This window comes from Hemiscyllium ocellatum, chromosome 36 (genome assembly GCF_020745735.1).
Source record: "Hemiscyllium ocellatum isolate sHemOce1 chromosome 36, sHemOce1.pat.X.cur, whole genome shotgun sequence".
Lineage (NCBI taxonomy): Eukaryota > Metazoa > Chordata > Chondrichthyes > Orectolobiformes > Hemiscylliidae > Hemiscyllium > Hemiscyllium ocellatum.
The window spans coordinates 8,070,783-8,095,084 of record NC_083436.1 but is presented as its reverse complement, the minus strand read 5'-3'; the positions used below and the strand labels follow the sequence as shown (position 1 = coordinate 8,095,084).

The following is a 24,302-nucleotide window of genomic DNA, read 5'->3' as shown; positions in this document are numbered from 1 at the left end:
CAAAATGTTCATTTAGGACCCCTCCTATCTCCTGAGATTCAACACAAAGGTGACCTCCTTGATTTTTAACAGGCCCTACGTGCTGTCTAGTTACCCTCTTGTTCTTGATGTATTTGTAGAATCACTTTGGATTGTTGCATGATGGAGTGTTTTCTGCTAGCCTGGACCGATTAAAACAAGAGATTTGACACAATCCGGGACAAAGCAGTCTAAAGTCAAGGAATCATTGCCTCTACCTGCACTGTAGGGATTCTATCAGCCAGAGTCTGCACTGACCCTCCCATTTTTGGGCAATTAAAATAGAGGTAGCACAAGATGCCTGCAAATTAAAGCAAGATACCTTGGAGGTTTGTGGAATTAGATGTAATTAGACAATAGCATAAGTGAGAATTTTTAAATCTGTTCTTTTAAGGAAGTGCCTCTGTTGAACAACATGTAGATCACTGCTGGGTGAGCAGGAGTTGAGCTATCTGCAACAGATTTTTCAATTACTTCAAGTTTATGGAAAATCAAATGAGACACCTGCCAGGAGTTTGGGATAGTCAGCCTTGCGACAACAGAAGTCCAGATGTAAGGTTAGGGAGCAGTGGAATTAAAGGCGGAAAATAGGCTGTCTTGAAACATGCATCCATGCCATCACTAAATTTGGCATGATATAGCTTGTCTTTGGACTCTTTCCAGCATATAGGGTGGAGTTAGTGGCTAAGAAACAAACCTTGGGACTCACTTGTGGTGTAGTTCAAGTCCCACCTGCTCCAGAGGTGTGTTATTGCATCTCTGAATAACTTGATTAGAAAATGTGCTGCTTTTTTTTTGAAAAAGCAACAAACAAAGCTTGTAATAGGGACTGTTGGGTTGCCAGTCACTGGAATGTTGGAGGGAGAAAATAAACATTCTGACCTGATAAATGAAAGTAAGGAGAACTGGTGAGGTAGAGCCACCCTTTTGTTTCAAGCTTGCCATTTCTTTTGTTACTGTTCATCATCTGATCTGGTGTCCACCTAGTCACAGGACTGAGCTTGCCTTGTCAAAAAATGCAAAGCTTTGCAGCAGCATGCTATCTTATTGGCACTGTTGAATCCAGGAGAAATAGTGATTATTTACTCACCTAAAGTAGTGGATTTTCTTTCTTAAAAAATTTTTCTTCCTATCCCGCGTGACTGATTTCCATTTTTAATTTCCTTCATTGTCAGCTCAAGCTGCTCTAAGCACGCTGAAGTTGAGAGAGAAACACTTAAATCAAGCCGTTGGGTTACCTGTAATGTACAGTTTGTTTTCTGTTATGAAAATATGTCTAACGGCACTCATTAATAGTTGCATTGGATTTTGTTCAGCTGAATTAGACAGGCATTCCATACGTCAAACTGAATTTAAGGAGCTTGAAAAATCGTCACTGTCTTAATCTAATGACTAAGTGTAAAGAAGCAACTCATGTAAACAAAAGCAAACAATGTGGAGAATCAAATTTTTGTCATTACTACTTTTTCTTTGTTGGATAAGGTAAGCAAACTTTACACACGAACTGGAGTGGAAAGGGCAGCTTGTCTTGTTCTAGAGTGACACTGGCTTTCAATTCTGCTGGTAATACTGTGCAAATGATATTAACAACCTACATAGTGCAGGGATTCATCCCTGTAGAGAAAGTTATCCCTATCAGTAAAGACACACAACTGTTCGTTTTGGTCCACTTTAACCAAGCATTTTACCCTAAAGTTGACCAAAGAAATGATGTGTGACGCTGATCTGATTGAAAGCAATTATTAATCACGCTGATGCAAAGTGACTGTTCATGTTCTGTGATATTCCTACATTTTACTGGAAGTTTCCTATTGTTTTGCATCTAGTGTTAAAGATGCATTGGTTGAAAATGTTTGCAATTATTTACAAAAACCTGCACACGTCTGCGTTCACATAAAGACATTTAGCAGCAGAATGGATGTTGATCATATTAACTCGCTGTACAGTTGTAAAATGATTCCTGTTAGAGTAGGAACCTAATCAGCTTTGTCTGTCTTTTAAGATTCCCCAATGGTGTTGGATATGTCAGTATCTTCAGTTGAAGAAAAACGAGTACATGCTAATGTATTACCTGAATACGCAGATGACATACACAAATACCTAAGAGAAATGGAGGTAAAAAAAGCAGCTCATTCTGGGCATATCTATACTTGGATTCATATTTGGATGTTTTGAGCCCACTATACACTTGTAAATATATGCATGAAGTTTTTTCTTCCTTTTGTTGATGCTAGACTTGTGACTGACACTTTTTGACCCAAATGATTCTTTTATATGACTTTCTGTTGGTATGTCATGAAATTGACGAATTTTCACCAAGTCTTCAGAGTGTCTTCTAATAATTGAGTCTTTGGATTATAGCTTTTAGCCCAGGAATGTCAAAATGGCATTTGGAGGCTCTGAGGATGGCCTTAATTGGGGTGACACGTGGCCCCATGGTTAGCACTGCTGCCTCACGCGCTAGGGACCCGGGTTCAATTACAGCCTTGGGCGTTTTGTTTGTGTGGTGTTTGCACCTGCTGTCAGTGCCTGTGTGGGTTTCCTCCAGGTGCTCCAGCTTCCTTCCACAACCAAAAATATGCACGTTAGGAGGATCAGCCATGCTAAACTGTCTACAGTGTCCAGGGGTGTGTAGATGAGGTGGATTAGCTATGGGAAATGTAGGGTTATGGCGATGGGATATGACGGCTGAGTTTGGGTAGGATGCTCTTCAGGAAAGTCTGTGTGAACTTATTGGATCAAATGGCTTGATTCTACACTCTCTGAATTCTATGATACTTAAATAGAGATCTGCTAATTCATAAAACTGCAACCAAATCTAAGACTTTGATTATTTAGAGGTCCCCTCCACCCACTGGTGATATTGTGACCAAGGAAAGCTATACAGGCATTTCCTGACTTTTAAATTCTTGTTTGTTCAGTTAATGTCTGGTTGCTAACAAGTGAGAACCAGGTTGAATTCAAAAAAGAACTGAGGCAGTGTTTGAGACATCAGCCAACATCACAGAATCCAAAGACCTCTACTGGTAGATAAATAATAAAAGGCAAGTGAGAAGACGCATTGGGCTTTAGATCAATATGGAAGTTTCCACATGAATGTAGTGGACATAGCTAAGGTGCTATATTAGTACTTCCTTCCTTAACAAAGACGAATACAGATACTATTAAAATCATAATCAAAGATGAGTGAAACACTTGACGGGCCTGAAATGCAAAGAGGTGTTAAGGTGCTTCTGTTTAAAGGTTCTGATTCATCAAACAAGATCAGATGTGGCTGACCGTACTGAGGAAATTGCAGAGACAGTGACAAGGATCTTTAGTTCTCTTTCAATGCAGAAGTGCCAAAAAGTCTGGAATTGCAAAGATTGCACCCTTCAAAAAAAAAAATGACGTAGGGACATACTCTAAAACCGCAGCCCAATCAGTTTAAATTTGGCAGAAAATCTTTTACAAACAATTGCCTGAGGCATACTTAAATCTTGTCAACAGTACCCTCATGTTCTGAAGCTGAGAGTATTGTGGAGGCATTGGTAGTGATTTTAAAGGGATCAGTGGAAAATGGCTAAAGTAACACACCTATTTCAGAAGGGAGGGAGGCAGAAACCAGGAAATTGTAGGCCAGTTAGGCTGACCTCCATTAGTAAGATTTTGGAATTTATTATTAAGGGTGAGATTGTGGAGTATTTGGAAGTGCATGGTAAAATAGGGCTGTGTTTGCTCGTTCTGTCATGCCTAACAAATCTTAGAATTCTTTGAGAAGATAATGAGCAAATTTAGACTATGGAGAGCCAGTATATATGATCTATTTAGATTTCCAAAAGGGCTTTGTTACTGCACAGGTGGCTATTGGGACAAGGAACTAGGCAGTGATTAGAGGGTGGCTGATTTTGGCAGAGAATCTGCACAAATGGATCTTTTTCAGAATGGCAGCTGGTATGTAGCAGAGTTCTTCAGGGACCACAACTATCTCATTATATATTAGCAATCTGAACAAAAACTGGGAGTTGTCATCTGTAAGCTTAGCAACAAAGATAGGTGAGGAATAGGTTATATTGTACATATGAAGAGGCTGTAGAAAACCTTGGGCAGGCTAGGAGAGTGGGCAAGTGTGAGGTATGCATTCTGATAGGAAGAATAAACATTTTAGAATATTTTCTAAATGTGGAAAGGCTTCAGAAATTTGAAGCACAGCAGGGACTTGAAGAATCCTGAACAATGATTCCTTCAGATTAACATGTTATGAAGGCATATGCGGTGTTAGCATTTCAAGATGGCTAGATTATAAGAGCACAAACATATTGCTGAGGTTGTACAAAAGCTCTGGTCAGACCACATTTGGAATATTTGTGAGCAATTTTGTGCACTGTCAAAGGAATTATTTGTAGACCAGAAGAGATTTGTAAGAATGATCCTGGGGATGAAGGACTTGTCTTGTGAGGAGAGGCTGGGGACTCTGGTTCTGTGTTCGATCATACTTGGAAGGGTGAGGGTGGAATCTCAATGAAATTTACAGAATACTGAGGCCATAGATTTGCTTATGGGGAAGGTCTTTTCCATATGAAAGACTAGGGCCCAAAGGCACAGCCTTATAAGTGTTGACTCTTTAGAACTGAGGTGAGGAGGAATTTTTTCAGTCGGAGGTTGGTGGCACTCGCATTCACAGAGTACTGTAGAAGCCAAGTTATTGAGTGTATTTACGACGTTACCTTCTTGAATGGTAAGGGAATTGAGTGTTATGGGAAGAAGGCAGGCGAATAGGGGTTGAAAAGCATTAACTGTGATCAAATGTTAGAGCAGCCTCAATGGGCCAAATTCTGCTCCCATCTCTCATGGTGAAAGTTACAATGGAGTTTTTTTTTAAAAAGGTAAATTGTTATAACTAATCTAAATGTTATGTAATAGAAATGATTGAGGATAATTGAATTGATGTGATATACATGGAATACCCAAAAGTATATTGAGGCTTTCCAGCAAATTTGAAGCCCATGGATTAAAAAGAACAAAGGTAACATGGAAATTGTTAACAACCAGATTTTGTAACATTATGTGCTAATTAGAATAGCTGTGATCTTGGCTACTTAACAACAATAACTGCATTGACAATAGGTTAATTTTATATCTGGGCCTATCTTGTGTTTTATCTGTTGCTTTAAGTTTATTGTGTGTGAAGGAGGATTTTTTGGGGGAAAAAAAAATGAGCATGGTCTTCATGAAAAGATGATTTCTGATTAAAGCTGATATCTTGCAATTTTTCTCCCTTACTGTTTAGCTGAAATGCAGGCCCAAAGCAGGGTATATGAAGAAACAGCCTGATATAACTAATAGTATGAGGGCTATCCTTGTTGATTGGCTTGTGGAAGTTGGTGAAGAATACAAATTGCAGAATGAAACCCTATATCTTGCTGTAAACTACATTGACAGATTCTTGTCATCCATGTCTGTCCTCCGAGGGAAGCTCCAGCTTGTAGGAACTGCTGCCATGCTGTTGGCATCGTAAGTATAAACTTCACTAAAGAGGAACTTCGATTATCCGAAGGACTCGGGTGGGGCGTATTTCGTTCAGTTAATTGAATGCCGGAGAACATAGTTTAGCCAATTATCAGGACCTTGAGATTTTGCCGGACTATCCGAATATTGGATAGTCGAATGCTGGATAATTGAGGTTCGTCTGTAATGGGTTAGTTTAAATTTTAAGCTGGTTTACTTCTCTGAATTTTCCAGGCTTCTGTTTTTGATCTTAGTTTAATTTTGGCCTTTTAGTTTTTCATTTGTCATTGGGTGCCCAGTTGTGACCCATTTTCAGTTCCCTAATCTTGAATACTTTATATTTTTGAAACTTTGAAGACCATCATTTTCACTTATTTCCTAACCTTTTTTTTGGTGTTAATCCGATATGAATTGAAGGTTCTAAATTTGAAAAGTTTTTGGTCAACAAGGTACAGCACTAAAATTTTATAAATTGACCTAATTTGCAATTTAATGAGAGCATTGAAGTTAATGCTGTTGCCAAGCTATGCCTGTGAGCGAACTCGGCAAATCTGCATAGATTTGGAATTGACCCCGTCAGAACTTTGAGCAGTATTGCTGGTTGGCAGGGTTCATAGTCGATTGGGTAGAAGTGTTGGACAGACTCTCTTTTTGTATTTAAAGTTGAAAAGGCTCTTGGACTGGATGAGATGCATCCAAGGATTTTGAAGGACGTGTGTGGAAACCGCAGTGGGTCTGGCTGAAATCTTTCAGCCTTCCCTAAATTCGAAGGGTCAGACTGGAGAATTGCAAATATTATAGCCTTGTTCAAGAAGGGTTGTAATGATAAGCCTAGTAAGTACAAACCAGTCAGTTTAATTTCAGTGGTGGGGAAGCTTCTAGAAACAATTATTTGGAATCAAATTAGTTGCATGGAAAAGGGTGGGGTCGTTAAAGTCAGTATGGGTTTCTAAAGGGGAAAGTCCAGTTCAAACAACTTGCTGGAATTTTTGGAAGAAATGACAAAGCTCAATGAGGATATCACTGCAGTAAACATGGACTTTGTGGCCTTTGATATAGTGCCACAGACTTGAGGAAGGTTATAGCTCATGGAATAAAAGGGTCCGGAGCAAGTGTGTACAGATTGGTTAAATGATAGCAAACAACAGAATAATAGTCAACAAGTTCTCTAGCTGGATGTGGGTTTGTAGTGGAGTTCCTTAAGGGTGGGTATTGAGATCTATACATACTCATTATCTAGATTTTAGTTGTGTAGGGGACAATTTCGAAGTTTGCATATGACACAAACTTTGAAGAATTGTAAATTGAGGACAGCACAGAACCTTAGAAGAACATAGACAAGTTGGAGTGGGCAGGTATGTGGGGAATGAGTTTCAGTGCTGAAGTGTGTGGTGGTATATTTTTGCCACAACGATAGGCACAGCATGGATAATATAATTCTATATAAGATGAATGCAGGAGCAAGGGGACCTGCATGTGTATGTGCACAGGTCATAAAAGTGAGAAGACCAGTAGAGAAAGCAAAATATACAGTATTCTCAATTTTATTAATAGAGCCATGGTAAGAAAGTAAGGAGTTGTCGAACTTCTAAAAGACACTTGCTAGACTTGTGTATAATTCTGGGTGCCACATTATAGCAAGGATGTGAATGCATTGGAAGAGTGTACAGAAGTGGTTTACAAGAATGGTTCCAGGGATGAGGAGCTTCACCTAATGAGGATAGATTGAAGTTAGGACTCTTAGTGAGAAGAAGGTTGAAGGGGGTCTGTTTTGTGGCTTTCAAAATCATGAGCAGGCTGCATAAGGTAGATGGGAAGAAACTGTTCCTGCTCACGAGGATCAGGATATGGATTTAAAGTTATCTGCAAATCCAAAAAAGCAAGGGTGAAGTGAGGAAAATCCTTTTTCACTGAGCAGTTAGGGTATGAATTCACTGTCTGGAAATGTGGGAGCAGGTTCATTTAAGGAATTCAAGTGGCATTAATAATTTGGATAATAGTAATATGCAGAGATATGGTGGGAGGGAAAAGCAGGAGACTGACGTTGGGAGATGCTCATTTACAAGCTGGTGCATTCAGGATAGGCTGGAATGGCCTTCCTTGCGCTGTAACACTTGAGATTCTGGGTGCAGTGCATCCTGCAAGAGGAAGGAGCATCAGCCAGAAGTTATGGTGCATGTTGGAACTGGTTAACATGGGGAGGGAAAGGATTAAGGACCAAATACCAGTTTCAGAAGTGAAGAAAATGATGATTTTGATCTTTTTACAGCCCGTAATGTCTTTAGAGTGCATTATCTGATAGGATAATGTAATTATATTGCATAGAAACTTCAAATCTAATTGGATGTTATTTGGACAATTCAGGTTTTTGAGAAGAATGCGTTGGGGGAATTAAATTTGACAGCTGTTTGATTGACATAGTCAAAATGGACCAAATGACCTCTTAGACGTCTATCTGCTCTGTAACATGCATCTTTCTAACTACATCTTTTTGGTGCGAAGGTGGGGAATAGAATTAATGTTGCACTGAAGTTATTGTTTCTTATTTGCAATCCTATTCTGACAAGCTATTTGTCTTGATTTATACTGCCAATGTTATTACTTTGAAAAGCTTGCTAATGGGTTTTACTTCCTGTAGAAAATTTGAAGAAATATACCCACCGGAGGTTGCCGAATTTGTGTACATTACTGATGATACCTACTCAAAGAAGCAGGTTCTACGGATGGAACATCTTATCCTGAAAGTTTTGGCATTTGACTTGGCAGCACCAACAATAAACCAATTCCTTAATCAGTATATTGGACGTGAAAAAGCCAGCAGTAAAGTTGAGAGCTTGTCTATGGTAAGTATTGTGCAGGTTCTGTTGTAAATGTCATGCATCCAAGTCCACTAAATCAGGCGATCTTTTTTAAAATGTGGAGTTAAAACTACCTTGGGTTCTGAAGGACATTTCTTTTGGCCTTGTTTCCATTAAATGTAAAATGGGGTCGTTGAATAGTCAGTTTTTTTTTTACTATACAATTTGTGTCCTCGCTAATTGGCAAATATTTATTCTAATTCCATTTTCCAGCATTTGGCCTATAGCTTTGTATGAATGACATTTTCAACTGTTCAACTAAATTTTCAAATGTCGTGAATTCCTGCCTCTATTGCCCTTTTTTTGCTTTTTAGGCAGAGTTGGAGATGTACAAAGCCCTCTGGATGGATTTTTGTTTCTTCAAATCGCTGTAAATCTCTTGCACTTTAAAACTCTGCCTCTGTCTGCATTATCTGGATTGGAGTGATTTTAGCTAATATAAACGGCTGGAGAATTTTTTTTCATGATTTAAGGCTTCGAAATTTTAAACCCTAGTGGGCTGTGAATTTTGTAATCCCAGATCTTCAAGATGTTGATCGTATATGTTGGCATTTTAAAAAAGTGGTTAGAAAATAGATTGGGAAATGGGGTTTTGTTTGGTTGAATTTCAATTGTGATTTTAATAAAAGATGAAATAGGCATACACAGCCTCATATGTCTATCTCCTGTTCCTACTTTGTTTTTAACCAGAATATTTCTTTGTTCCCTTTTGACAGTACCTAGCAGAGCTCAGTTTGATTGATTGTGAACCATTCCTAAAATACCTGCCTTCAGTTCTTGCCGCATCTGCCTTTTGTTTGGCCAACTATACAATATCACGAACTAGCTGGGTAAGCTATGAATGACCTTTATTTGCAAATTCTCTGAACTTTTCCAACAAATCAAACACTTCTGGCTGGAAGTGTGCTTTAGGAACTGGCTCATTGGCTCATTGTGTGGACTGATTAAAAGTCATGGCTAAAATGTGGAATTTCTTAAGTGAACAATCCTACTTGTTAGCAAGACATTGCTGACAATACTATTCAGTGGCACCTTAGATATCCTCGAAGAAAGCAAATGTACAGAAAAGGAATTTGGATAATCTATAAATTTGGTTCAGTCTGGCAGTTTACAGCCACTGTCTGTAAAGGGAAGGAAGCGACTTAAGGTACAGCAAGTAGGTTGCTGAGCATGCTTCAACCCTCCGTGACCATGGTAGGTGTGACCATTGTACAAATATGAAGCAAGCTACCATCTTTAATGTGCAATCATCCAACATGGGACAAATTTTAAACAGTTATGGCAACCACTTAGTTATGCTGGAAACAGAACCATAATTCGTAACATTATGGCCTGATCATTGCTGCATTCTTTGACAATTAACCCAGGAAATGCATAGTTATTCATGAAGTTAGTCCACAGGACAACAACAGGCTATTTAGCCCAACTAGTCTAACCTGATATTAATGTTGTAGAAAATGACTCCTGCCTTTCATTTAATCCCATTGGCATATCCTCTATTCCTGTTCATCCCTTGTCTTAATGTGTTTTCCCCTTATGTGTCTACATTTATTCACCTAACTATGGCTCATTGCAGCAGGTTTTGCGCTTATTAACTTTTTTTGAGTAAAGAAATTATTGTAAAATCCCATCTTTTCACTGTTTTGAATTTATGGCTTCAACAATTTGAGTCTCCTACAAGGGGAAGTAGTTTCTCTATGTTGCTACTTTTATTTTTAAAAAGCCCTTTTTTAAAGAATTCGAGATCATCCTTCTCGATTCAAGTTCCAGCCTGTTGGGCTTTCAGGGATATGTCTTCTCCTTGTAAATCCTTCTTACGTGTTTTTCAGTACTTTTTGTTTTTGGTTCCAATGTGCACAGTCTGTCAAGGGTGACCTGACTCAAGATTTTTGTGACAAGTTTTAAGATGATGCCTCTGGGTTTTCAATTAGTGTTTTGTATATTTTTATTCAAACAGTGATATTTGTGACACTAGGAAAGTTCTCGTGATGTTAGACTATCATGGGGCTCTGCATTCACTTATTTGGAAGATGGATTAAATGCACATACAGAGTCATAGAGATGTACAGCATGGAAACAGAGCCATTTGGTTCAATTTGCCCATGCCGACCAGATGCCAACCCAATCTAGTCCCATTTGCCAGCATTTGGCGTATATCCTCTAAATCCTTCCTATTTATACACCCATCCAGATGCATTTTATATGTTGTAATTATACTCGCCCCCCCCCCCCCCCCTCCACTTCTTGCACAAATTCCATACATGCACTACCTTCTGTGTGAAAAAGTTACCCCTTGGATCCATTTTATGTCTTTCCTATCTCAGCCTAAAACTAATCCCTCTAGTTCTAGACTCCCCTACCGAAGGGAAAATACCTTTTTCTATTTATCCTGTCCTTGCCCCTCATAATTTTATAAGCCTCTATAAAGTCACTGTTCAGCCTCCGACGCTCCAGGGAAAACAGCCCCAGCCTGTTCAACCTCTCCCTGTAGCTCAAATTCCCCAACCCTGGCAACATGCTTGTAAATCTTCTCTGAACCCTTTCGGGTTTAACAACATCCTGATAAGAGTGAGACCAGAATTGCACACAATATTCTAAAAGTGGCTAACCAACGTCCTGTACAACCATAACGTGACCTCCTAACTCCTGTACTCAATACTCTGACCATATCGACTGCCTTCTTCACTATCCTAGCTACCTGCAACTCTACTGTCAAGGAATAGGAGCCTGCACTCCAGGGTCTTTTTGTTCAGCAACACTCATGAGGACCTGTATAAGTCTTGCCAGTTCTGTATCCAAATGGCTAGTTCTCCCTGTATTCCATGAGATCTAACCTTGCTAACCAGTGTCCCACGGAGAACCTTGTTGTACGCCTTACTGAAGTCCATATAGATCACGTCCACTGCTCTGCCCTCATCAATCCTCTTTGTTACTACTACAAAAAAACTTGCATTTATGAGACATGATTTCCCACGCACAAAGCCATATTGACTATCCCTAATCAGTCCTTCCCTTTTCAAATACATGTACATCCTGTCCCTCCGATTTCCTCCAAATCTTCCCACCACTGATGTCAGGCTCACTGGTCTATAGTTCCCTGGCACTGCCTTATCACCTTAAACAGTGGCACCACATTAGGCAACCTTTAGTCTTCCAGAACCTCACCTGTGACTATCGATGATGCATTTATCTCAGCAAAGGGCCCAGCAATCACTTCCCAAGCTTCCCACAGAGTTCTGGAGTAAACCTGATCATGTCCTGGGGATTTATCCCACCTTTATGCATTTCAGGACATCCAGCGCTTCCTCCTCCGTGACATGGACATTTTTCAAGATGTCACCATCTATTTCCCTCCATTCTTTATTTCCAAGTCCTCCTCCACAGTAAACACTGAGGCAAAGTACTCGTTTAGGAGCAGAAGTAGAACTTTCGGCTTGATCCTCTTCAATAAAATTATGGCTAATTTGTGTTCCAAATTTCGCGTTCACATGTACCCTTGATGATCTTCGATTCCTTGCCTTGAGTCTATCTGCCTCCACCTTTTTTTAAAAAAAAAATTCAATGACCCCATCCTTTGAGAAAACAGGTCCTGTCCTTGAAAGGGCAGTGCTGTATTTCTGAACCTGCCCAAAGTGTAAGTATCTTTTCCACCTTATCATTACCATTCAGGATTTTGTAAAATTCAAACAAATCACCTGTCGCCCTTCTAAAACTGCAGTGGAAGCAACCTTAGTTTGGGAGAGAATTCCAAGATTTTGACCCTGTGTCAGTAAAGGAACAAAGATGTTTCCAAGTTAGGATGGTGATCAATCCAGAGATTACTATTTTGCAGTTCTGCTCTTTAATTAGTACTTGTTTCAAGGTTTGTGCGAAGATTTGTAGCTCAGGTGCTCGTTGTTGTGGTTCTGTTCGCCGAGCTGGAAGTTTTTGTTGCAAACGTTTCGTCCCCTGGATAGGCGACATCATCAGTGCTCTGGAGCCTCCTGCGAAGCGCTTCTTTGATGTTTCTTCCGGTATTTATAGTGGTCTGTCCTTGCCGCTTCCGGGTGTCAGTTTCAGCTGTCCGCTGTAGTGGTTGGTATATTGGGTCCAGGTCGATGTGTTTGTTGATGGCGTTTGTGGATGAATGCCATGCCTCTAGGAATTCCCTGGCTGTTCTCTGTCTGGCTTGCTCTATGATAGTAGTGTTTTCCCAGTCGAATTCATGTTACTTGTTGTCTGCGTGTGTGGCTACTAGGGATAGCTGGTCGTGTCGTTTCGTGGACACGATATTCCTAGATGTGATAGTACAGAGAACACCGAACGGAGAATTCACCACAAGGGTACACAGGAAAACAACACACACAGACCAAGTCCTAAACTATGAAAGTAACCACCCCAACACACAAACGAAGCTGCATCAGGACACTATTCAAAAGAGCCACAACACTGCAGTACACCAGAACTGCAAAAAGAGGAAGAGGAACACCTATACAAGGTATTCGCCAAAAACGGATACCCGCGCAACTTTATGAACAGATGCCTAAGAGACAGACCACGGAACGAGGACATGCCACAAACAAAAAGGACTAGCCACACTACCATACATCAGGAGCGTTTCAGAACTGACAGCCAGACTACTGCGACCCCTAGGACTCATAACGGCACACAAACCAACAGCCACGCTCAGACGACAACTCACTAGAACAAAGGACCCGATACCCAACATGAGCAAAACTAATGTAGTTTACAAAATACCATGCAAGGACTGCACAAAACACTATATAGGACAAACAGGAAGACAGCTAACAATCCGCATACATGAACATCAACTAGCCACGAAACGACACGACCAGCTATCCCTAGTAGCCACACACGTAGACAACAAGCAACAGACTGGGAAAACACTACTATCATAGGGCAAGCCAGACAGAACAGCCAGGGAATTCCTAGAGGCATGACATTCATCCACAAACTCCATCAACAAACGCATCGACCTGGACTCAATATACCAACCACTACAGCGGACAGCTGGAACTGACACCCGGAAGCGGCAAGGAGAGACCACTATAAATACCGGAAGAAACATCAAAGAAGCGCTTCACAGGAGGCTCCAGAGCACTGATGATGTCGCCTATCCCGGGGATGAAACGTTTGCAACAAAAACTTCCAGCTCGGCGAATAGTACATGTTTCATTACTTTAGCAAAACCTCTCCTTATCCTGCACATGTCATTAGCATTGACATGGACTATAACTATTGAATCATCTGTCCTCTCTCACGGTAAGTTCTTCAACCAGAACAGCAAGCTTCTCTCCTGCAGACAACACCGCCCTCTGGGATCATGCTGTTTGCTGGAATAATTTGGATGTGTCGGTGTTGGACTGGGGTGTACAAAATTAAAAAAGCTCAACCCCAGCTTGTAGTCTAACCGGTTTATTTGGAAGCACTAGCTTTCAGAACGCTGCTCCTTCAGGTGGTTGCGGTGTATAAGTTCATAAGACACAGAATTTATAGCAAAAGTTTACAGTGTGATGTAACTGAAATTATATATTGAAAAAGACCTGCATTGTTAAGTCTCTCATCTTTTAGAATGAATGTTAGTTTCAGTTCTTTCATATGTAAATCCCAGAACTCTTAAAGTTGCATTCTCAAGTGAACTTTAACAATAGGTGCCATGCTGTTCTAGATAATTTATTGATGGTGTGAGGCTGTCTGTGCCCCGATGTCCACTGATTCTAGTCTTTTTTTAAAAAAAAGGATTTAAAGAATCTTGCACGGATTGATGCAGTTTTTGAGCAAAATAAAATGTAATTCTGCAAGTACAAATTCACCCCACAAACGTGTGTGCACGTGGAGGGGGTGGAGAAGTGGGTATGAGTCCGAGAGAGAGTACATGTAGAAGTGTGTGTCCCGGTTGAGGCCATCCCAATGGGAACTGAACTTGGCTATCAGTCTCTACTCGGCCACTTTGTGTTGTTGCCAGTCCCGAAGTCCACCTGGATGGTCACCCGAACGTCCCAGGCTGCTGAAGTGTTCTCTGACTGGGAGAGAGCACTCCTGTCTGTTGACTGTTGTGAGGTATCCATTCATCCGTTGCCGTAGCCTCTGCTCGGTTTTCGCCAATTTACCATGCCTTCGGGCAGCATATGAATTAGACAATGTTGGTGGAGTCACATGAGTACCTACAGCATACATGGTGGGAGGTGTCTTCATGTGTAATGGTGGTATCTGTGTCAACACTGACAAGTCTCAGCATCGACCATGACAAGGTTGTATGGTGGGGAGCGTCTGTGTGGAATTTGCACATTCTCCCTGTGTCTGCATGGGTTTCCTCCCACCGTCCAAAGATGTGACAGTCAGGTGAAGTGGCCATGCTAAATTGCTCATCATGTTAGGTGTATTAGTAAATATAGGGTAGGGGGGATGGGTCTGGGTGGGTTACTCTTCAGAGGATCAGTATTGACTTTTTGGGCCAAATGGCCTGTTTCAGTGGTGGAACTGTCACTACTTGAGGATTGTTTTACTACAATAATAGCATAGTGGTTCAGTGGTTAGGACTGCTGCCTCACAGCACCAGGGACCCGGGTTCGATTCACACCTCTCGTGAATGTCTGTACAGTGAGTTCCTCCGGGTGCTCGCGTCCACAGTCCAAAGATGTCCAGGTCAGGTGAATTGGCCATGCTAAGTTGCTTGTAGTGCAATTAGTCAGGGCTAAATGGAGGGGAATGGATCTGAGTGGGTTACTCTTCGGAGGGTCCATGTGCCTGTTGGGCCGAAGGCCTGTTTCCAGACTGTAGGGATTCTAATCAATAACCCTGCTTTGTTAGTAGATCAACAGTAGATGCATGTTTTATCCTTGGTGAGTTCCACCAGTTTATTGAATATTCTACAAACTCTTCTACGGTACTATTGCCAATTTAATTGTCAAGGCCTATATGAAGATTAAAGTTTCCCACAATTATCACGCTACCTTTGTTTCAAGCTCCAATCATTTGTTTTATCATCTGTCCAACATTATAATAAGCTTAAACTTACCCAGTTTCTTGATACTTCTAACTCTCTCTCTCTCTCCTGATTCTACTTAATGAGCTTCTGAGGCCAGATCACTTCATATTAATGCTTTTCTTGTCATTTACCATCTGAGTACCCCTCTTCTCGTTTTGTTTCAAATATTATGTAGCCGGGCAACTTTGTTTTCCCCATCTATGATCACCTGTAATTTTAGACTTTTTGCTTTAGATGTGCCATTTGCCAGATGCTATTGTGTTTAGATTTAATGAAGGCAAAGTATTGTTTGCAATAATTTCAATTCTATTTTCTTTCTAGCCTAGATCATTAGCTCAATTGACAGGATACGTCTTAGAAAGCTTAATGCCTTGTGTGACAGACCTTCACCAAAACTACCTCAAAGCACCCGAGCATGCGCAGCAAGCAGTACGGGAGAAATATAAGAGCTCTAAGTAAGTACAATACTAGCTGGCAACTTGTCAATGAGCAAAGATTTGAAATTAAATTCTGGTTGGTTTGTTATACTTGCATATGTTACTTCTCATCCATAAGTTTTAAAACTTTTTTTTTAGAAAAGCTTGTTGGATAACAATTATGTTTTGTTTTCCTTTGCCAGAATTTATTTTTAAAGCAGTGATATTTGAGATGGGTAAAAGAAAATGCAATGTAACGAATTGCATCATAAAGGGAACTATCTTTTCAATAAAGACTAGTGGGCCTTACGTCTGCTGTTGGAAAAGTTTTTTTGGAAAGGATTATAAGAGGATTTATATTCAACTAGCAACCAACAATTTGATTGGAGATAGTCAACATGGTTTTGTCAAGGGCAACTCTCATTGAGTTTTTGTTTGAGAAGGTGACCAAGCATGTGGATGAGGGTAGGGAAGTTAATGTGGTGTCCATGGACTTCAGGAAAGCCTTTGATAAGGTTCCACATGGTAGGCTTTTGGAGAAAATGCAGAAGCATGGGATTGAGGGTGATTTAGCAGTTTGGATTAGAAACTGGCTTTCTGTAAGAAAATAGCGAGTGGTGGTTGATGGAAAATATTCAGCCTGGAGTCTAGTTACTAGTGGTGTGCTACAAGGATCTGATATGGGACCACAGCTGTTTGTCATTTTTGTAAATTACTTGGGCAGAGGCGTAGGTGGATGGGTTAGTCAGTCTGCAAATGACATTAAAGTCGGTGGAGTGGTGAACAGTGTGGAAGAATGTTGCAGGTGTCTTGGATAAATTGTAGAATTGGGCTAAGAAGTTGCAAACTGAGTTCAATGCAGATAAATGTGAGGTGATTCACTTTGGGAAGGATAACAGAAAGGCAGAATACTTCATCAATAGAAAGATTCTTGGTAGTGTTGATGTGCAGAGGGATCTTAGTGTCCATGTACATAGCTCCATGAAAGTTGCCATCCAGGTTGATAGTGCTGTTAAGAAGGTATGTGGTGTGTTCGGTTTTATTGGTAGAGAGATTGAGTTCCGGAGCCATGATGTCATGCTGCAACTGTAGAAAACCCGAGTGTGGCCTCACTTGGAATGTTGTGTGCAGTTCTGTTCGCCCCGTTACAGGAAGGATGTGGAAGCATTGGAAAAGGTGCCGAGGAGATTTACCAGGATGTTACCTGGTCTGGAAGGAAGGTCTTGAGGAAAGGCTGAGGGATTTGGGTCTGTTCTCATTGGAGCGAAGACTAAGAGGGGATTTAATAGAGACATACAAGATGATCAAAGGATTAGATAGGGTGGACAATGAGAGTCTTTATCCTTGGATGGTGACATCTGTTTGTATGAGGGGGCATAGCTGCAAATTGAGGGGTAATAGATTTAAGACAGATGTCAAAGGCAGGTTCTTCACTCAGAGTGTTAAGGGTGTGTGATGCCCTGCCTGTCAATGTAGTCAACTCGGCCACATTAGGGGTATTTAAACAGTCCTTGGATAAACATATGGGTGATGATGAGATTGGGGGGGGGGGGGGGGGAAGAGAAATGAGCTTAGATTAGTTCACAGGTCGGCACAACATCGAGAGCCAAAGGACCTGTTCTGTGCCGTATTGTTCAATGTAAAACATAAAATAGGGTAGAACATCTACTGTTCAACTTTCATCCAATTAGGAGTGGAAATCCACGCTCTTTTTTGGAGATTGTCCCCATTATTCATTATTTCATATTTCAAATGAGATACTAGTGATCATTGTCAAAGTTGTGTTGCCTGTGGAGAAGCTGATGTTTGATTAGCTTGTACTGCTACAGTTCATGTGGTGGAGGTGCTCCCACAATGCAGTTAAGGAGTTACAGATCATTCACCAGTGATAGTGGAGAGTTGATGGTGTATGTCTGAATCAACAAACAATTTGTATTTCTATCATGTTTGTAGTTTCACAGAAATATTATCAATGGACTTTTGACATAAGGCCACAGATGTAAATATTAGGTCAGGTGACCAAAAGCATTACCAAACAAGCAGGTTTTCAGGAATATCTGAAAGGAGGAAAGCAAAGCTGAGAGGTTTATGATGGGCATTTCAGACTGTGTTGCTTTGGCAACTGTCAAAGCAGCTACCAATAGTGAAGCAATGAATAAACGCATTGCTGGACTGTGCAATTAAATGAGTTGTCGAGGTCTCAAGTTATGTGGTACAGGAACTAGATCAAGGGTCAGAACTTTAAATTGTTGCCGCCTATAAATGGGAGCCTTTATGCATTAGGGAGCACAGGGGTGATGGGTGAACAAGTTTTGGTACAAGTGAACATGTGGGTGGCAGAAATTTAGATATTCTTGAGATTATAGAGTGGTTGAATGTGGGAGGCTGAGTGGGCGTGTGTTTGGATAGTTAAGTCTAGAGTTAATACAGGAAAGGATAAGAGTTTCAGCGAATGTTTTGAAACTATTGTGGCTCAGTGGTTAGTACTGCTGCCTTGCAGCACCAGGGACCCGGGTTTGATTCCAACCTCAGGCGACTGTCTGTGTGGAGTTTACACGTTCTCCCTGTGTCTGTATGGGTTTCCTCCGGGCACTCTGGTTTCCTCCCACAGTCCAAAGATGTGCAGGTTAGGTGATTAGGCCAGGCTAAATTGCCCCTTAGTGTTAAGTGCATTAGTAGGGAGTAGGGGAAATGGTCTGGATGTATTACTCTTTAGAGGGTTGGTGTGGACTTAGTGGGCCAAAGGGCCTGTTTCCACATTGTAGGGAATCTAACCTAAAAAAAATACTGAGGCTGTTTGGGACATTCTGAAGAGCCACTTTTAATGCTCTCCTCTCAGTTAAAAGGAACAGTTTCAACAATTTCCATTTTTGGATTGCTCATCTTGCCATCAAAAAGGGCTGATGCAGTTTATAAACTAGTCCATAGTAGAAATAGTTAATTTATACATTACATTACTTTCATGTTTTAGTGACTTCTATAAAGAGGAATACATTCAGTTAGTTTATTCACCTTCATCATTTGGGGCTACATGAAATACACAGTTTTAGCTGGGATCCTTTATAAGAAATTGAATCTGTCAAGTCCAATTACTGGTATTTAGCTGCTGAATTTCTGTTTTTTTGATTTAGTCTGTATGTGATATTGTTGATCCAAAAACCTATCTAATGCATGAGGCAAATAACGCTGCCATTGAACTGGATAAAAAGATTGGTAGTGCACAACTTTTGCCATGTTGATTTGAGCTTTGTGTGATAAGTGCTGAAGCACAAAAGTCACTTGTCTCATTTTGATAATGAATTTTCTCTTGCAGGTATCATGGGGTGTCAAACATTGACCCACCACTTTCCTTGGACCTGCTGCTTTTAAAACAGTGATGCTGTCAGCCTTGTTTAGTGTGTGTATATATTGCATACATTTGTAGAATCTGAAGAGTATTTTTGTACAGCTCAGTATTTTAAACGTAATGTGGACTTTGACCAACCTGCCACTGCAATCTCCAGCACTGGATAGCTGCAATCTACACCAGTAGTAATTTGCAAACTTTTGTGGGATAATACAACAGGTGAAATATGTTTTATACTTGTACATTTCTGAATTATGAACTCGTGCAATCCCATTGTATACAACTTTTATATTTTAGAGTTAAATTAACCAAGCCCAAACGAACTAATAGGATATGTTTTGTTAATTCACTTGGTAAAACTATGTGCGTACAATTTTTTTATCGCAAGTAGAGTATTAGGTATCTTTTAAAGAATGCCGATGTATTATTTTATAATGATCCTGACTGGCTTCTTTCAACCAATGTCAGTTGAACAAAAATGTCAATTAAACATGCCAAGTGGGTAAAGTATGGCCAGTCTTGCCCGGTGTACTAATTTAGTAAGATCTAATGGTGCTTCCACGATTTGAGGGGGAAAATCTTTCGAATGTGGATTATAATGACTGCAATATAGGCCTGTTGGGGTATGCTCAATATTATGTCCAAACACAATCCTCCAATTTAGCTAAACAAGCATTTGGCATACACTTGTTGAGGATTAATTACTTTTGCTTATGATGTCCAATTCCATTGATGCCATTTCCCTACTGCTTGTCAGTTGAGGTTAAAATTCTTGAACTATCATAAGGAGATTTAATTCGACCCTGTTTTTGATTAAAATATGCCTTTACCAGAAATCTGTCCTCTTTTGAATAAGCAAACATGCGTTAACATCAACTTTTGAGCTTTCTTCTTCTTCACTCTCTTTCAAAACTTTGGCCTTTTGGATTGAGATATGTGATGGGAAGAGGAGTTGCTATTACAGTTGGACAATCAATACATGAACACTGATTTGTGTTTTTAGGTGTATACTCAACCTTTTTGGTTGCACTAAACTTCTTTCTTTGTGCCTGAAAACCATGGCATAACTAGGCAGGGAAAAATCAAGCCCTTGTTACCATGCCTATTTGAATGGCTTCCAATGTAAATTATGGAATATGTAACAAATTCACAAATAAACATGCATTCAGTTCACTTGTGCTTGTGTGTGAATGTTGGATTCCATTTTTTTTAAGTATTACTTGCATTTTCATTTAGGTTCTTAAACTTGTAACTGCTTCAAACTGCACTTCGTTTTTATATTTTGGTACTTTTTTGAGGCCAAATACATTGTGCTTTTCTGGAATACAAATGACCTGACCGTTGGTAAATAAGTAGTGTCTAAGTTTGTGGATAATAGTGTAGCAATGCAGTAACTAGTGAGCAGGATTATAACAGCAGAACACTTTTGGTGCAAAAACAGGGAGATGCAATTTAATTTAAGTTAGAAGCAACTCCTTTGGAGAGACACTATAATAATGACACTCTGAGGTATAGTGCAAGAGCAGAGGGAATTGTTAAATGTAACCATGAATTTGATAGGACAAGTAGTGTTTGGAATATTTTGGTTTTTGTATGTAATATTATTTACAAAACCAAGTCATGCTCCGCCTCCAAGATGCTGATTTATGTTTCACCTGAAATTAACCAAAAGTAAAAGTCTGAACAACACATTGGGAAGATTATTGAGGTCCTCCAGAGGATTCTGAGGAAGTTCACAAGGATGCTATTCAATTTTGTAGAGTGAATGAAAAAGGATTGGGATTGTTATTTAAAGCAGAAAGTACTAAATGGTTCAGTAACTACAGGTCATAAGTAATTGCCATTGTCTTCAGTCCCTGCCACAAGTTGTTCCCTTGCAATACCTAAGCATTCTACCAGCCTTCCACTACCATTAGGTCTCCCTACTTTCATATTAGTAAAATTTTACACCTCTTCCCACGCTGTCTCAGATGCTGAATCCTCATTTCTTTTGTGATCAGCCACTCTTAGCTAGATCTGGCTATATTAGGTGAAGCACAATAAAAGTTTTTGGTCACAACTGTTCACTATTTCAAGATAGCCCCTGGCTTATTTTCACTACAAACTGTCACCTGAAATCTCTAACTACCATCTTTCCCAGCTTCACACCCAGAAAATGCGCAGAGCCAATTTGATAACTAAGATCAAAACTATTCAATGTCTGCGTGGATTTCCTCCTACAGTCCAAAGATGTGCAGGTCAGGTGAATTGGCCGTGCTAAATTGCCCGTAGTGTTAGCTATGTTAGTCAGAGGGAATGGGTCTGGGTGGGTTACTCTTTGGAGGGTCAGTATGGACTTGTTGGGCCAAAGGGTCTGTTTCCACACTGTAGGGAATCTAATCTAATCTCGTTGGCTGCCTCTGCATTGTCAGTCTCTTCAAATCCTTAAGTGCAAAACTCCCTAAAATCTGCTGTGATTCATTTCCAAATTTCTTTCAATAGTTGCTGTATTTTGCAATTCCCATTAAACCTTCTTAACCACCTGACATGCTTTCCTGGTTCTCATGATAAACTGAGTCAACAGTTCTTTTGCCTCTGTACTTCAATTTTAAAGCTGCTATCCTAACCCATAATCTACATTCATCCTCATAAACAACCACACTATCTTCAACTTACCCCTGACTTCAAGTCTTTGACAATATCATTTTCCAAATCATGTCCACCTTCAGCTTAAATTTTAATCTCTTCAATCAGGTTATATCTGTTATCTCAAACTTCTAATAAAAAAAATCCTGTGCAACTATCTGTGTTAAACTATCATATTTCTTGATCTGTATGCAGACTTTAATACAATGTGACCACAATCATCTTCAAAAGCCTCCTCTCCCAATCCACATGACCAGGACTGTTCTTGACTCTTTTCTTTAATGTATTGAGTTTTTCCAATCATTTTCTCATTAGCGTTTGGTCATAAAGTTGTATTAGTCGGCTCTCCCATGCAAACTCTTGTTCAACAAAAAAAATCAGGGAAGTTAAGATCTCCAACACTTCTGAACAATGTCATTCATCAACACCTGCTTTTACTGACAAGTCAATATTCAAAAAAATGAACTTTATCAGGTTGTCTCTGATTCAGCATTTTAAAAGTTAGCAACACAACTTTCAAGGTTTTACTGAGTAATGGTTTCCATTCAGATTTTAAATATTTTGTAAATGTGCAGATCACTTTTTTTCAGAAAACCCATGCATCTAGTACCAAGATACTGAAAGGTGTGATCAAACCATTTTGAAGTCAGTTTGATTTTCTTCACACCCAACTTTTGTTTCTGCTTTGCATCCATAATTAGTCCCTTCCACATGTTTATGGCATTCATATTCACAGCTGCTTCACTGACATTCACATCTTTATGGCCTTGCTATCTTCACCATTTGTATCACCTGATAAGCTATTTTTTCATTCACTTCTTTGCATTCACTTTACCCATTCATATCCCCAGGGTCTGATTCTTTCTCTTGCCTCTTGGAGCTGGATACAGAATGCCACAAAGTCACTTGGAACTTACCTTCGGCTCTTTTTTTTATTAATCACACTGACTTATCCAACTCTATCCACACCACTTGAAGCCTGAGTTTTAAATAAAACCTTCACATGCTTGGCCTAGCATGTCCCTTGTACACAATCCGTCAAACCTCTCAACACAGACTTGATAAAGTGTGGTGGGCAACTAGTTTAGTCATCCTAGTAGACCATTTAAATCTGTCCTGTTCTTTATTAAAATTTGAGATGTGCAAATGCTAACCATTTTAACGTCTTGCTTATTGTTGGAGTTGAGGATAATTATGATCTTTGATTTATCACCAAGATGGAGAAATCTACCTACTGCTTCCCACACCTCTACCAGCCTACTAGGCAAACCTCCTTCAAGCTCCCCTCTGCTCTGATCACAAAATTAACGTTGTGCTTCCTCAAACTTACTCCCACCAAATAGCTGTCTATCCAGTCACCCATCCTGGTGCTCATGCTAACTGATCCTGTTCACTCTTAAAGGGAACAATTATCTCTCCTTTTTTAAATTTGCCATCTTCACCCCCTCCTCAAAAACACTTTTATACCATCATCTTTGCAAACTACTGCCCTGTCTCCAACATCCTGTTCCTCAATATGTTCAATTGTCTTTTAAATCTGTGTCCATCTTTCCTAGTGCTCCATATTTGAATTCTCTTGTGTCAGGTTTCCACAGTTATCATAGTATCAAAACACTTGGGCTATATTTGCCCCTTTTAGTTCATGTGATTTTGGAAAAGGTAATGTTCCCTTTCCATCATTATCTGGCCATAGCCTCTGACATGGTTACCACATCAATTATCTGTCTTCTATCATCCAACTAGAGGAAACAACATTTGACCTTTTTCCATTCCAGCATGCTGTCTTTGTGTAGAGTGATCTGCATACAAATTAATAGACCATTTGTACCAGCAATCCTTCATCTCTCCTCCTTTTCAACCATAGAGAGTTCCCCCTCAGCACCTTTTTATATTTCAGTAAGATTGTCTTTTGTTCTTGACTCCAATGATTGTACCAGAAGCAAAGGTCTGGAGAAACTCTGGTCTTTGGAGAGAAAAACAGTTGATTTGAATCCAATAGGACTTCAATGAAACAGAAGTGCAGAACTACTTCAAGATGAATAAAACCTGGAAGAGATGTGGCAGTGAATGAAACACAAAAACAAAGTAGAATGGATGTTCACTTAACAACTATGGGGAGAGAAAAAGTTATCAGACCTGCTGAGTTACTGTAGCACTCATTACAAATCACCAGCATCTGCAGTACATTGCTTTTATTTTAATGCAATTATGTCCTTTTATTAGAGACTAACATGATTCACAACATTCTTGATGTGTTTTCAACAATGCACTATATACCTGTAGCAAAACATTTCAACCTTTTATATTCCATTACTCTAGCAACAAAATACACCATTCCAATTTTCTTCCTAATCACTTGCTGTACCTGTACACTAACTTTGATTCATGCACCTAGATCCTTCCATGCCACAGATTTAGCAATATTTCTATTTAAATATGTTGCTTTTCTGTGGAAATATTCACATTTTCCCATATTTTATTCCTTCTGTTTTTTCTTTTCAATCCCCTCACTTAAGGAATCTGCAAAGGGATATACAGAGGGACCTCGATTATCCGGCATTTAT

At 39.9% G+C, this 24,302-nt stretch overlaps 1 protein-coding gene across 1 annotated transcript in view; it reads left to right on the top strand.

Moving 5' to 3' along the window:
• ccna2 (cyclin A2) overlaps positions 1-20,286 on the top strand; it is a 36,897-nt gene extending 16,611 nt beyond the window's left edge. The window contains exons 3-8 of the mRNA XM_060851325.1: positions 2,021-2,133; positions 5,288-5,511; positions 8,144-8,348; positions 9,080-9,193; positions 15,673-15,806; positions 19,081-20,286. Of these exons, the coding sequence (XP_060707308.1) occupies positions 2,021-2,133; positions 5,288-5,511; positions 8,144-8,348; positions 9,080-9,193; positions 15,673-15,806; positions 19,081-19,144 (854 nt within the window). The 3' untranslated portion in view covers positions 19,145-20,286. The remainder of the gene's footprint in view (positions 1-2,020; positions 2,134-5,287; positions 5,512-8,143; positions 8,349-9,079; positions 9,194-15,672; positions 15,807-19,080) is intronic.
• Positions 20,287-24,302: the final 4,016 nt, after the last annotated feature.